General features: G+C 43.3%; 1 protein-coding gene across 4 annotated transcripts in view; it reads right to left on the bottom strand.

Annotated features, from left to right (window-relative positions):
• Positions 1-895: 895 nt before the first annotated feature.
• Positions 896-15,191, bottom strand: part of CACNA2D4 (calcium voltage-gated channel auxiliary subunit alpha2delta 4) — a 234,855-nt gene continuing 220,559 nt past the window's right edge. Inside the window, exons 27-39 of one of the 4 annotated variants that reach the window (XM_044281371.1) lie at positions 14,449-14,510; positions 13,660-13,674; positions 13,382-13,426; positions 13,208-13,270; positions 11,165-11,235; positions 10,913-10,988; positions 10,191-10,243; positions 9,805-9,860; positions 8,153-8,173; positions 7,659-7,776; positions 5,958-6,070; positions 1,872-1,954; positions 896-1,405 (exon numbers count right to left, since the gene is read on the bottom strand). In XM_044281371.1, the coding sequence (XP_044137306.1) occupies positions 1,319-1,405; positions 1,872-1,954; positions 5,958-6,070; positions 7,659-7,776; positions 8,153-8,173; positions 9,805-9,860; positions 10,191-10,243; positions 10,913-10,988; positions 11,165-11,235; positions 13,208-13,270; positions 13,382-13,426; positions 13,660-13,674; positions 14,449-14,510 (863 nt within the window). In that variant the 3' untranslated portion in view covers positions 896-1,318. The remainder of the gene's footprint in view (positions 1,406-1,871; positions 1,955-5,957; positions 6,071-7,658; positions 7,777-8,152; positions 8,174-9,804; positions 9,861-10,190; positions 10,244-10,912; positions 10,989-11,164; positions 11,236-13,207; positions 13,271-13,381; positions 13,427-13,659; positions 13,675-14,448; positions 14,511-15,191) is intronic. The other 3 variants (XM_044281372.1, XM_044281373.1, XM_044281374.1) reach the window with 3 other exon arrangements.

Here is a 15,191-nt window from a genome sequence, read left to right as displayed (position 1 = left end):
AAACTGGCTGATCTGTTACATGTGCGCTTGGCAGTTCCTATGTGCCCGCATTGCTGAGAAAAATGATGTTTTAATACATGCAAATGAGCCTCTAGGAGCAATGGGGGGCGTTACCGTTATTCCTAGAGGCTCAGCTCTTTCTGCAACACCCACACCCTCTGCACTACAAGGTCAGGCAGTGTAAATGTGATCACACCTGCCTGGTCCTGTCAATTAAGGTGGAGAGGGCATGACAGTTGCAGAGAGAGCTGAGCCTCTAAGAGTAAGGGCAACGCCCCTGTTGCTCCTACAGGCCAATTTGCATATATTAAAGCATCATTTTTCTCAGCAATGCGGGCACATATAAACATGGGACCAACACAGATGCCTTCTGCTTCCAAGCGCACATGTAACAGTTCAGCCAGTGTCATAGGTACAAATCTGCTGACAGATGCCCTTTAAAAGAAGATTGTCAATTCATCAGAGAACTGGAGCATTGCAGCTTGCGTTCTGCATTGCCTGGGATTGACTGATGCACGGATATTGGGAAACTGGGTGAGATCCATGTAAGCGCCTGGTGATCGACTGTTTGTTGTAAGGGTATACAGTTATATATTACCTTGTGTAATGTAGTGCATATAGACTGCTACCTCTATATACATCATATGAAATATAATTATACAATACATTCTGGATCTTGGATGACCGCTTTGTAATCAGACACCTCCTATAATTTGTTCCCTGGAGATTTCATATTGTTCGGTAGCCCTTTGCTAGAAACAAGCATGTACATAGTCCCGGATTATCATATGGCAAATTACATTAACCCTTTTCTCTCTGGCCATCCAGAATATAACGTTCGTAACATATTAATAATACGCAATACAGAATGAACAGTAAATTTCCAGAAACCGAAAAAAATAAAAACAAAAACGTTTATTTGCTGGAAATGTCACAGATTATAGAAATATAGAAACAAGAAAATCTTATGGAGGCAGAAAGCAGGAGGCGCTGCTCCGGACGCTGATTATTTGTGGTTTTACATCTGGTGATACTTCTCCTTCATGAGGATGTAATCCAGCAATGATCTGATGAGTGCTCCCTGCAGGGGACACGCTGTCATCTAATAAAGGATTTACTCTCTTCAGTGGATCCCAATCATCCAGCGAGTGACAAACGCTTCTGTAGAGAGTCTAGTATGTTACTTGTGACTATGTGGGGCCCCTGGGGCCCGGTATATGTTGCATAGATAATCATGCTTTCCCTTGTCTATGATCTTGAGCCTACAACAGGATCAGGATGTCTTCATGTTCTTTGCAGTTGCTGTTGATGAAATCAGTCATCGTAGGGAAACCACGAGTGATGCAAGGATTAACAAAACGGAGACCGATAGTCCCGCCCCTCTGCCGCAGTCCTGAGCATTTTCCTGTGACAAATGAAGTTAGAGTTTTATTTGTACGTAATGTAGACATTTCTGGGATATCAATATTATGTCTGATTCCTGAAACATCTACTGATCCCAAGACTATGGGTGCCGGGTTGCCAACCATCCAGAAATTTCTGGACAGTCCGTAAAAATAAGCAACTTTTTTTCCTAGGTCCGTGAAAAAAAAGCATCTGTCCGTGATTTTTTTGAGGCTGGTGGCGCTTGATTAAAATCCTTTCTCAGCTTACAGTAAATGCTTGTAACGAGTTCTTATCAGTATATCGAGCTATAGACATATATTACTTAAAATGTTTATCATTCATTTTGCTTTTCCACTATGTCCATAAAAAATACTGTCTGTCCCTGATTTTGGGACAAGGTTTTCGGTAAAAAGAAAAACTCTGGTTGGCAACCCTGTATGGGTGTATGCTCCACAGTCAACATTCTTCCATATCTCATCACTTACCTCAGGGTGGAAGGCATGACAGGAATGTGGACGTCGTCTGAGTTTCTGGGATCTCATCCGCTCACACTTCACAGAAGCGTTATGTGCACTAGAGTTAAGGTTCTACTGACTTACACCTGGATGTGTTCAGCCCGGGAGAGTGGTACTCAAGCAGACGGTTGTGATAAAAAAGGGGGCTGGGCTTTTGAGGGGTGTGGCTTATTGTAACGTAACGTGAATTCAAAAGAGGGCAAATCAATACTCACATCCTACCTAGGATGAAGTGCCCGGTCGAATCCCAATTAATTGTTAGTGCAGACCACACTTATTTTCATCATCCCCTCCTCCAGTGTGCATCACGCATGTCTCTGAGATCACTCAGGAATGTGTTCTTATCAGCACAATGGGGGATGGGTATTATCTCTAACCTACTTCATTACAAGGAAAACTTGTAAACTATTACACAGAGTATTAAACAGAATTAAAGGGGACAGTACCAATCAGTACCGTGCTTAAAAATACCCTTACAATACATCTATATAAAAGGGCATGTTCAAATATACACAGACCCCTTATATTGGGGAGTTGTCCAGGTTAATATAACATTTTTAAAAATGCAGAGAAACTATTCGGCCTCTTGCACACGACCGTATAGATGTATTTTGCGGTCCGCTAAATACAGGTCCGCAAAAAATACAGATGACGTCCGTGTGCATTCAGTTTTTTGCGAAACGGAACAGCTGGCCCATGATAAAATAGTACTATCCTTGTCCGTTATGCAGACAATAATAGGACATGTTCTATCTTTGAAAGGAAAAACGGGATGCATACGGAGTACCTTCCGTTTCGTTTGCTGATCCATTGCAATGAATGGAACACAAAAAACGGAACGTAAACGGAAAAAAAAAAAACATATACTCACTGCCTCGAAACTGCTACTTTCAACTGCTGCTGCTCCATCCTCCATGCCAGGCTTTGCTTTCCTGACTGTAACAGTGACGTGTCCATATACTGCCTGTGACCACTGCAGCCAATCTCAGGCGTCTTGTGCAGTATACTGCTAAAGCACTGACTTGCTGCAGCGGTCATATGTGGTAGACGAGCCTGTCATAACTACAGCCAAAAACATGACATCTTGGCTACTGAGAGAATAAAATCAGGTTGCTGGAATGGAGTGGGCTCGGAGTAGTGAATATCAGGTTTTTATTATTGTTCAAGCACATTCCCTGACCTTTTAGAAAAAAAAACTCAAACAATGCCTTTAATATTAGACCCCAGACCCCCTTATGATTGAGTCACATGGATTTTTTCCCGTGCTGAATTTTTTTTAAAATCTGCTTCAAAATTCTGTGCGTTTTATGAATTTTTCAGTGGGTGTTTTTTTTTAGAAAATAACGCGCCATATAAACTACCGCACATTTCTCCCATTGAAATCAATAGGTGGATTGTGTGGATTTTAGGCACAGAATTTATGCTAAATCCATCACCCTAATACTTTAAAACCTTCTGGATTAAATTCAAATCCCAGAACAATTCTCTAACTTTTTACTTAATGGACCCCATTTCAGACAAAAAAAAATTTGAATCTAAACAACTAGATTAGATTCTCACCAGGTAATGTCAGCCACATCCCACCTGTCACTTTCAGCTGCTTTTCTGGCAATGTTCTTAGGCTACTTTCACACTTGCGGCAGTGTGATCTGGTGGGGCAGTTCCGTCGTCGCTGATCTGGCTGTGACTGAAAGCATTTGTGAGACGGATCCAGATGCGTATCCGTCTCACAAATGCATTGCAAGAACGGATCCATTTCTCTGCTTGTCATGTGGACAGACGGATCCGTCTTATACCTTTTTTCACATTTTTACTGGTCTGCGCATGCGCAGGCCGGAAGGACGGATCCAGCATTCTGGTATTTTGAATTCCGGATCCGGCACTAATACATTCCTATGGGGGAAAATACCGGATCCGCCATTCAGGCAAGTCTTCAGTTTTTTTCGCCGGAGATAAAACCGTAGCATGCTACGGTTTTATCTCTTGCCTGATCAGTCAAAATGACTGAACTGAAGACATCCTGATGCATCCTGAACGGATTGCTCTCCATTCAGAATGCATGGGGATATGCCTGATCAGTTCTTTTCCGGTATAGAGCCCCTGTGATGGAACTCTATGCCGGAAAAGAAAAACGCTAGTGTGAAAGTACCCTTAGACTGTTTACAATGTTTACTGACATCGAGGGCAGTGAAGGGGTTAATTCTGTAAGCATCGTGGTATACAGCAGTAAGTTCTCTTTCACACAGGAGGGTTTTCCGCGCGGGTGCAATGAGTGAGGTGAACGCATTGCACCCGCACTGAATCCCGACCCATTCATTTCTATGGGGCTGTTCACATGAGCGGTGATTTTCACGCATCACTTGTGCGTTGTGTGAAAATCGCAGCATGCTCTATATTGTGCGTTTTTCACTCAACGCAGGCCCCATAGAAGTGAAAGGGGCTGCGTAAAAATCGCAAGCAAGTGCAGATGCGGTGCGATTTTCATGCATGGTTGCTTGGTGACGATCGGGATGGGGACCCGATCTTTATTATTTTCCCTTATGAAATGGTTATAAGGGAAAATAATAGCATTATTAATACAGAAAGTAAATTAGGGATGGAGGGGTTAAATTTTTTTTAAATTAAATTCACCTCATCCACTTTTTCGTGCAGCCCAGCTTCTCTTCTTTCTTCTTCTTTGAGGACCTGGGAGAAAAGGACCTTTGGTGACGTCACATGGTCCATCACCATGGCGTCACTGCGCTCATCACTTGGTCCATCACCATGGTGATGGACCATGTGATAGACCATGTGATGAGCGCAGTGATGTCACCAAAGGTCCTTTTCTCCCAGGTCCTTAAAGAAGAAGAAAGAAGAGAAGCTGGGATGCGCGAACAAGTGGATGAGGTGAGTTTAATATTTTATTTTTATTTTTTTAACCCCTCCATCCCTAATTTACTTAGAATTCTGTATTAAGAATGCTATTATTTCCCCTTATAACCATGTTATAAGGGAAAATAATAAAATTTACACAAAACCCATCTCAAACCCGAACTTCTGTGAAGCAGTCCGGGTTCAGGTCTGGGTACCAAACATGCCGATTTTCTCGAGCGTGTGCAAAACGCATTAAAACGCTTTGAACTCGCGCAGAAGAATCGTGCATTTTCCCGCGACGCGCCCGCATCCTATCAGGCCCTAACACGGGACGCCTGTGTGAAAGAGGCTTAAAAGTTTTACTTTCACAGTCCTTGGTCATTTCCTAAAGTGATCGGGTTAATGTCAAAAGTACTGGTGGTTTAGAGCAGAGAAGGCGGTATTGTCAGAACTTCTGGTGAGAGGTAAAGAAGGTAAGAGACTAAAGGGATTATGGTCAGTTTACCCTGTGGTCCATGGCAGTAAAAACGCTAATATCAATTTTCCTGGTGTTCTAGGCCAGTGAAGGGGTCAATGTCAGTATAACTTGTGGTCTGGGCAATGAAACAGTTAATGTTAGTAGGTCTGGTGGTGAAGGGGATAAATGTAAGTATACCTAGTGTGCTAGGGCAGTGAGAGGGCTATTTCTACAATCCCTGCTGGTTTAGCAATGAATTGGTTCATTTAAAGCTTTCCAGGCTCCAGCACTGCCCTGGCCGTGATTCCTGATGGAGAAAAAGTAGTTACTGTAACTACAGGCTCTGTGAGTGGGCAGAGTGCTCCTGAAACAGTAGGTCTGATCATGAAGGAGTCTATATTTTGTGAGGGGGACAGTGGGTCCCCATTGGCTTAGTGGTCTGTTTGCAAGTGCGACTGCTGCGACCTACAGCCACTCCACTGCAGGTCCACCTATTGGATTTCTCATCTTGGCTATACCTGCACCCTAATTTTAACCTCCCTCCCGCCATGCTTTCATGCAGCCAAGTGGTCTCCGTCCTGTCTGTCTAAAAATGGTCTGGACCACAGAACCTAATCTAGTGCTGAAGAACTACAGATCCCAGCAGGCTATGAAAACTGCAGACATGCCGGAACCTGTAGTGTAACAGATGTATTTCTAATCTTCATACAGTAGCCATAATCGTCATAATGTAGCCATAAGGATATATTTAACTTCTTTGGCTTGTAAGGAGACTTCAGGGAATATGCTGCAGTCACAGAGTGAGTCGCTGACCAAGAGGAGGAGGTTACTCTGTTCTACGTGCTGCATGACGAACATCCTGCGGAGTGAACAGAGGAACACAGTCACTGGGGAAAAACACAAAAGATCATAAAGTCCTGAATATAAATAGGAGAGGGAGGGACTCTTATTAGAGTGAAATGGCCCACCTCTAGTCTGCAGTACCACAAAATGCCACATGAGGGGGGTGTAAGCAAGCAGAAAGTAGGTACAGAGCAGCACCAAATCCTTCTAAACGTGTCGTGTCTAGTTTTATACCTCACACTTTTCAAGAAAACCCATTCTGATTTAATACTTTTCACAGCTGAAGCTTTGTTACAATTGCATCCAGTCTAGACAATCCTCTGTGAGCTAAACATATCTGCAGCACAAATCTCTCTTCTATCATGAGTTTGTTACAGTGTATCAGTCTGGAGGACTGCAAAAGTGCACAAACCCTTCACATCTGTTCTAATTTGGCTACATTGTAATATCTGCTTGATTATTAGGATAACATTTTGAACTGACTATACATGTCCGGGCTGTCGGCACATATCTCTGCATGGATATTTTAAAACATTCGTACAGAAATTGCAGCGGTGTGTGAATCGTGTAGCTGCAGAAGCAGGGAGTCCTCTCCGTTTTTCACTGTCCCTGTCTTATTCATGACTATACACAGCGTTAAACAAGCGCTGTGTACACAGATCAGGAAACAGCAATGCCGCTTCCCAGTGCTGTAACTACAACTGGGGCCCACAGCAAATTTTTGAACAGGTCCCCCCTTACCTTCTCCAGCAACTTCTGTGCAACCCCCACTACTGTGACTAGTCAAGATTGAGCTCTCAGACAAGGCCCATCTATTTCCTGCAGTCTCTCTGTATATTATGTAATTGTATAATACTGTTGAGGGGCCCTGACCATAACATTTTTCAGTCTTCCTCCTGAGAGGGCCCCTTGTGGGTCTGGGCCCCAAAGCAGCCGCTTCCCTTATAGTTACTCCCCTGCCGCTTCCTTTTCCTGTCCCAATGGTGATATGATCGCCAGGAAGTCTGCATGAGCTGCAGAGTCTTAGTAGACCCAGATCAGCTCTGCAGAGAGGTTGTACACCCAGGTACAACCTCTCTGGGGGCTGTATTCCCCCCGTAACTGAGGCCAATATGTCAGCCCCAGTTACAGTACAAATCCGTAATAAAATTAAAAAGATGTAATGTTAAATGTCCCCGCCCCCAGCGACCATAACTCATACATCCCATATAGCAAAACGACCGCTACTGAAAAAGGACATAATAAAAATATTTAAGTTGCATGTTGTGCTTTTAACCCCAACATTTTTTACAGATAAAGGCGCAAAAATTATTTACGTAGCCGAATGAGGAAAAAAGTTATGGTCCTAAACTGCTTAAAAATGGTAAAATCTGTAAATATTATTTCTTGAGTTGTCAATCTTTTCTTAGCGGACACTCTGCTTTTGCACACAGTAACAACTCGTTTTAACAGTTTTCAGATTTCTCATTCTGGACTCCAAGAAAGCTGACTGACAACACATCTGAGATGGCGGCCATACTGTTTGTCACCCAGCCTCCATGAGTTATGGCAAGATGGGTCAACGGATGGGTTTTGGGAGGGGAGTTTGGGTTGTGGTGTCTCACTTTTGGCAGTGACCGCACTCAATGAGCCCATTGGCTTCTCGGATGGAGGTGTCATGTATGAAGGCTGGGTACTCTGTGTCACATGGCTGCAGCATGTCCTGCTTCTTGTGCTTGTGAGCTGAAGACAGAAAGAAAAATGTATGTAAAATGTAGAAAAGAAACTTCTGATTCCTCCATCATTAATCATCTGTAATTCCCTTCAGCGAGGCCAGAGGATGAAGATAAGGACATCTGTTATTGTGAGGATGTAAGATACAAGGTATATGGTGACAAAAGAAAAAAGGAAGATCCGTGGGGGAGGGACCACAAGGGAGTGGCTTTAGAATAATGGGGATGGTTATGATAATGGGACTGTTTTAAATGCTGCCTGGCCTGTTTCCTTTAAGAAAGGCTGGCCAGTACAGGACAGGCTGTGATTGACATGAAGGGGGTTTGACTCATTCATTTCATTTGGGGTGGGGTAGGGGGTGTTTGTTCAGTCTTCTTTTACTTACAGTGATGGAAAAAGGACTTTGCTGGATATCACATGACAGGTCATATGATGGATGAGACATCAATGATTTCACATGAATGGAGGGTGAATGAATGAATGAATGAAAGAAATGGGAGACAATAGGACAATCATGAGTCTGGTGACACAATACATGGACCCGACAGTAATACAGAATATTATAACAACTTTATATGATATATAATTGTATATACTAATAATTTATAGATAGATAAATATAGGAACACTATGGTCATCACTTCCATTCCTCCATACAACTGCTTTCAGGAAATCCACTCGTTGAAGGGCTGATTTTAGTAACATAGTACATAAGGCCGAAAAAAGACATTTGTCCATCCAGTTCGGCCTGTCATCCTGCAAGTTGATCCAGAGGAAGGCAAAAAAACCCTGTGAGGTAGAAGCCAATTTTCCTCACTTTAGGGGAATAAAAATTCCTTCCCGACTCCAATCAGGCAATCAGAATAAATCCCTGGATCAACGATATCTCTCTCTAGTAGCTATAGCCTGTAATATTATTACGCTCCAGAAATACATCCAGGCCCCTCTTGAATTCCTTTATTGTACTCACCATCACCACCTCCTCAGGCAGAGAGTTCCATAGTGCTCTTACCGTAAAGAATCCTCTTCTATGTTTGTGTACAAACCTCTATGCCCCTTTTGATGCAACCATTATCTTATTGGCCTTGGCAGCAGCTGCCTGACACTGTTTTTTGCAGCTTAGTTTGCTGTTTATTAAAATTCCTAGATCTTTTTCCATGTCAGTGTTACTGAGTGTTTTACCATTTAATAAGTACGGGTGACTTGCATTATTCCTTCCCATGTGCATAACCTTACATTTGTCAGTGTTAAACCTCATCTGCGACTTATCTGCCCAAGCCTCCAATCTATCCAGATCCCTCTGTAGTAGTATACTGTCCTCATCAGTGTTAATTACTTTACACAGTTTAGTGTCATCTGCGAAAATTGATATTTTACTATGCAAGCCTTCTACAAGATCATTAATAAATATATTGAAGAGAATAGGGCCCAATACTGACCCCTGAGGTACCCCACTAGTGACAGTGACCCAATCTGAGTATTTACCATTAATAACCACCCTCTGTTTTCTATCATTTAGCCAGTTACTTACCCACATACAAAACATATGTTTTCTCCCAGTCCAAGCATTCTCATTTTATATACTAACCTTTTATGTGGTACAGTGTCAAATGCTTTGGAGAAGTCCAGATACACGACATCCATTGATTCGCCGCTGTCAAGTCTAGAACTTACCTCCTCATAGAAACTGATTAAATTTGTTTGACATGATCGATCCCTCACGAAGCCATGCTGATATGGCGTTATTTGCTTATTTCCGTTAAGATGCTCTAACATAGCATCTCTCAGAAAACCTTCAAACAGTTTACCCACAACAGATGTTAAACTTACCGGCCTATAGTTTCCAGGCTCTGTTTTTGTGGAATAAAACAAAATCAGGGAGGCTTTCTGGCATAATAACTGTATATTGTGCATTACACGTCCAAGTAAATGGTGGCGCTGCTGCATTAACGTTTATGGCAAAAGACTGCTGCTAGGACAGTGGCTAAAAGTGGTACTGCACCTGGGAAGATGTGACCTCCAGGGCCACCTACGTACCTTCTGCTGTATTATCAGAGGACCAAAAAGGACACAGGCTGAATTCTAGAACAAACCTGGAAGTTGAGAAGAAGGGAAAGGTGAGATTGTTGTGAACTGTACATGATCTATTGCTCCCTGTTATCAGCCACTTCACGCTTCACGCTGACTATAGTCTGGTTGGATCAATACGGTGCAGATGCCTGTACTTTATGTCACATATTCCGCCCTCAGAAACATTTACATATGTATGACAGATATCTGCCTCTGTAGCTCCAGACTTTAAGGTTATTGGCCCTTTAATAAATCAATTTACTCAGCATCACTGACCTCATGGGGCATCTACTATGCAATACATAAGTCCTATCCCCCATAAGGTTTGTATAAAGGACGGGCAGAGTACTTACAGGACGAGGTTACTGAGCAGCCACTGGGCAGCTGAGATCAATGCAAACAGCGGCTGCAAAGAGAAGACACAAAGATGACTGGAGACACTTACCCCACTAGTTACATGTGATATACTGTATGTGCACCTTAGGGTGTACATACCATAGAAGTATCATCTTGGGTGTATGCTGGGGGTAGGGGGGGGGTCTTTTTTTGCCATGGGCAATGTGAAGCTGTTTTGGGTTCCCCTTGCTATAGTCCCTAGAGCAGCCACCCTCATCGTACGTACACCCAAGGACTGTCATATATCATGTGTAACATGTACAAGTAAGGTAGCAAACAAGCACAAGGACTTCCTGGCATACAGGGGTGGATGGGCATAAAATCTGTGCCAGCAAGGGGATCCAGTGTAATGCTATACAGTCCTCTACAGTACATAGAGTCCTCATATATATTACATGTGACCTATGACTGTTTAGAGTATGAACATATTGTATATATGACTGTCTTGTGTGTTCCACATGATATAAGACTGTTTAGTGTATGACTGTCCTGTGTACTTCATATGACTGTCTAATTTGTTACACGCAACCTTTTTGAGTATTACATATAATCTATGACCTGTCTTGTATGTCAGATATGATGTATGACCATCTTTTATGTTATACATGCTATATGGCTGTTTGGTGCATGTCCGTCCATTGTGTTCCACCCCACGAGGGGCTGATATCATGGAGCTTACGTTGAGCAGGTTGCGGCCTCCGCTGTGGTGATGATATGGAATTTTGCACATGGCCTGGTAGTCGTAGAGCGTCACCCTGAGACAGGAAACCATAAAATGGGATCAGTGAGGAGCCATTTTTTACGTAAGACCCTGATGTAGGGAAATGCAGTTGAGGACAAAGGATTACAGGGAGATGCTTGGAGTAGTAGTGTCTGCAGTTGTCATATAACATAGGACCCTGCTACATGAGATATTAGGAGAGGCGCTTACTGTCTGAAGATGCTCATGTGCAGAAGCTGTGTCATCAACGAACCATCAAACTCTCCGAGGAACATGCCTGTCTGTAGGGGAGAAAGTACAGAGGTAGATGGTTACTTTCCTTCCTACAAAATGAAGCATTGCGCCACTAGGGGCACTGTCTGTAGTTATGGTGACAAGATCAGAGGGAATCATAGAAATGGTTCATCTTTGGGTAGAAATACTATGTCCTCCGCTTGGCTCATCATGACCTTGGCAAGCTGGATGCCCAAGAGACAGTCACATCCTGGGCAGAGATTATTTTGTTATGTTATAATTACATTGTGTGCTATCTAGCCATATAATTGTTGGTGTGTCTGTATATACCTGTGGACAGGCATGTGTCACGGCTGTACTCATATAATGGGATTTTAATGGCAGGTTGGGGAACCCAGAGCTCATTATCATAGAGTCCTTTTAAATGTAATTAACCCTCTCACTGTGAGTGTACATGATGAGTGGGGGCAACTGGCGAGGGTGTACTTGATGTCTCCATCCTTGTTCTCCTTCAATAACAAAAGCATACATACAGATGTAACACACACACTTGAGTCCTATTATTATGACTACTTCCTACTTTTGATGTCATGTGTGGAAGGAAGTCATGTGTGGTGAGCTGTGTGGTGAGCTGGCTTGGGGGTATCTAAGGGGTGAGATAGGCTGTCTGCTCACATATCCCTCATTGCTGTCATGGGCAAAAGGGACAATTTGTCAGAGTTCAACAAGCTCTACTGTGTATGGGGCTCTGAAGCAAACGGATGGTCACTGCTAGAGATGAGCGAATTTCATATTTTGAAATTCATTCACACTTCGTTTGGTGGTAAAAGGTGAATTGCGTCATGGATTCCGTTACCACGGACCATAATGCAATTGACTTTTTGATACTGCAACGGAATGCCTTTAGAGGCATTCCGTTATTTATTCCGTCATAATAGAATTCTATAGGCTGCAAAACGGATCTGTCCTGTTTCCATTATGCAGGGGAGTCCATAACGCAATTCACCTTTTACCACCAAACGAAGTGTGAATGATTTTGATAAGCGGAAAATCGCTCATCTCTAGTCACTGCACCTCTGCTAACAAACTTGCATCCGCAGAAAAGTCTTCAGTTTCGCAGCAGTATCAAAATTGGACTTCCACTGATTGACAAATGGTTGCCTTCTTCAATTAGCTCAACATTTTCTACTTCATGGAACGGATTGACGTTGGCGTGTCAGGCGAGAAACATTAGAGAACAAACACCCCGCAATCACTGCTGGAAGAACACAAGCTGATGGTGGCACGTTATGGTATGGGGAATGTTTTTGTGTCCTTCTCTGGGCCCACTCATCCATATGGAAGGCACTCTTAACCAATTTGGACATGCTGATTGTCTTCCCTGGGGCGGGTGGGATCTTCCAGCAAGACAATGCAACATGTCACACAGCTAAAAATGTTTGACATTGGTTGGAAGAGCATAACCAAGACTTCCAAGTACTACCCTGGTCCCCTAATTCCCCAGACGAACCCAAATGAGCATCTGTGGGACCACCTTGATCTTTGTGTTTGCTCTATGGATACTCCTCAATGCACCCTCCAGCAGCCATGGAATGCACAGATACCTGTGACAATGCTGCACATGGCGGTTCTCCAGAATTTCCAATAATCCACCCACTTGGACAAAATACTAAACACCATCCTATCCAGGCAACTCCCAATATTACTTCTCTGTCATCTCAATATCTAACATATTATCCCTCCCAGAGGACCCATGGTACAAGTTCCATATAGCTTCACCTATCCACCTCTTACCCATTGCCATTTTTTTCTGATTTTGGGCCCTAACGTCTAGACCTAGAAGCCAGCACCTATAGTGTCCACTCAACGATTGCATCGAGTTAGACCACACCATAAACCTACAAAACCCATGAGAAAACACTTTATCCCACCCTTGTATCTGCAATTTCTCAGTGGTGGCACCCAACTTGAAACCCTTCACTTCAGCCGCTGTTCCTACTCCTCCCATCCTCCACTTACCTGCTCTAGGTCCTTGGACAGCACAATGAAGCCATTACTGTCAATCAGGTAACAGTTCAGCCTCTGAAAGAGAGAAGCAGAATTTCTTCATTTCACAAAGCGGGCACAGTGTAGATACACATATCCCAGCTTTCCTTTTGATGGATCACTGATCCATCAATGACCCATACGTACCTCGTCCTCACAGCTCAATGGACACATGCCATCCACAGTGCTGCACTGCAGAAGATACAGATTGTATTACAGGTGAATACACAAGCATTAGTCACACTGTACAAAACAATGACATGCCCCTTTAAATGCTCCATAAGCTGTGACCCTAGCCCAATAAAGATTCCCAGAGGATGAAGTCTGCTACAGGAAGGGGTCTTCTACTGGACATCAGGAGGCCATCATGACCCTGACCACAACTAGTAACTCTATAGTTCCGAATTCTGTAGAAAAAAACTTACATCAGTGTCGTTGGGCTGGAAGTGATGAGACCACCAGGGGAAGATAAAAAGAAAATGGTCATAAGTGTAAAGTGACAACAGTATGTAATACAAGGCACATAGGAGGAGATTTATCAAAACGGGTGTAAGGAAAACCGGCTTAGTTGCCCATAGCAACCAAGCAGATTCCACCTTTCATTTGTCAGAGCACCGTTGGAAAATGAAAGGATCAAGCTGATTGTTTTTTATGTGCAACTAAACTAGTTTTCCTTTACACCAGTTTTGATAAATATTCCCTATAATGCCTATAAATCTGGTATAAATCTAGGTATATTCCCCTTTCAGCAAAGCTGGGTTCAAACTCCTATCACAGCTGTCATGCCGAGCTTTTGTCATCCAGCTTCCTCAGATACAGTTATAATTTTTAACAATGTGATAGACAAGGACGACTGTGGAATTTCTATTTTTATTGGAGTAGCGTCAAGCTGTTTTTAAACTACAATTCCTGGTCGGGGCTTACTGAGAGTTGTAGTTGGGTATCCAGAGGTTGGAGACCACTGATAATCTGTGTCTTAGGATTCTGGGCTGAACATGAGCATTATGTAAGCACAGAGAGGATGGGCATAGATGGCCAACTATATTCTAGCCCTGTGACTGGGCATTTAAAGGTCATTCAGTGAAAGCAATGGAGTACACCTGGTGCAGAGTATATATATATATAAATATATACTGTATATACACATTGTAGCGCCCTTTTGTTCAACAGGTTGTTCAAGGAGACGTCTCTGGTATCATTTTACTGCCACTTACCTGCAGTGCCACCTTCCAGAAGATATCCCGCAACACAGACAGTTTCATCTGGACCCCAATAGCTGTAAGCATTAGAGAAGATGATGACTACATACAGAGGATAACCCCTAGGGGGTGCTAGTTCTGCACCTTGTCACTTTGTCCTTCTCCGCTCGTGACAAAACATCAATTATATGTAAACAATGAGGTGCCAGGACTTGTAATTTCCAAGCCTGCCACACATGAGGGAGCGCCATCAGCCACTTCATTATCTGCTCGACCTCCACACACTGCACAAAGTCATTAACAAAAATGCAGAATACGGTGGGTACAGCCAGACACATGCCAGCCAGGGGGCGGCAAACTGTGCCACCAAAATGTGTAACCTGCACCAGTAAGGATGGGGTGTACAGTCTATGCTTCTGTACAGATCTGCAGTACTATACCTTGTGCTATCACGTCTTTCACGTTAGTCACAACCAGCTGGTTTTCTGTAAGCTGGCAGGCTGTAGAACCTTATAGCTGCAGAACCTGCTGCCCCCTACTGTCTTCCTTATGGCTCGCAGGATACAGGACCCATCTCTCTCTGCTCCCCCTGCTGATACATTCCTGTAGGCTCTCAGGAGATAGGACATTACATTTCCTGGCTGCCCTCTGTTGGTTAACTCTCTGGATACAGGAAATGGCATGGCCACTGCTGCCTACTACTGGCATCACTCACCTAGATTTCCATAAAAAGGGCATCACTTCTTTCTTTCACCTCT

This window comes from Bufo gargarizans, chromosome 2 (genome assembly GCF_014858855.1).
Source record: "Bufo gargarizans isolate SCDJY-AF-19 chromosome 2, ASM1485885v1, whole genome shotgun sequence".
In the NCBI taxonomy this organism is placed as follows: Eukaryota; Metazoa; Chordata; class Amphibia; order Anura; family Bufonidae; genus Bufo; species Bufo gargarizans.
This window is presented reverse-complemented; position numbering and strand designations above follow the sequence as displayed.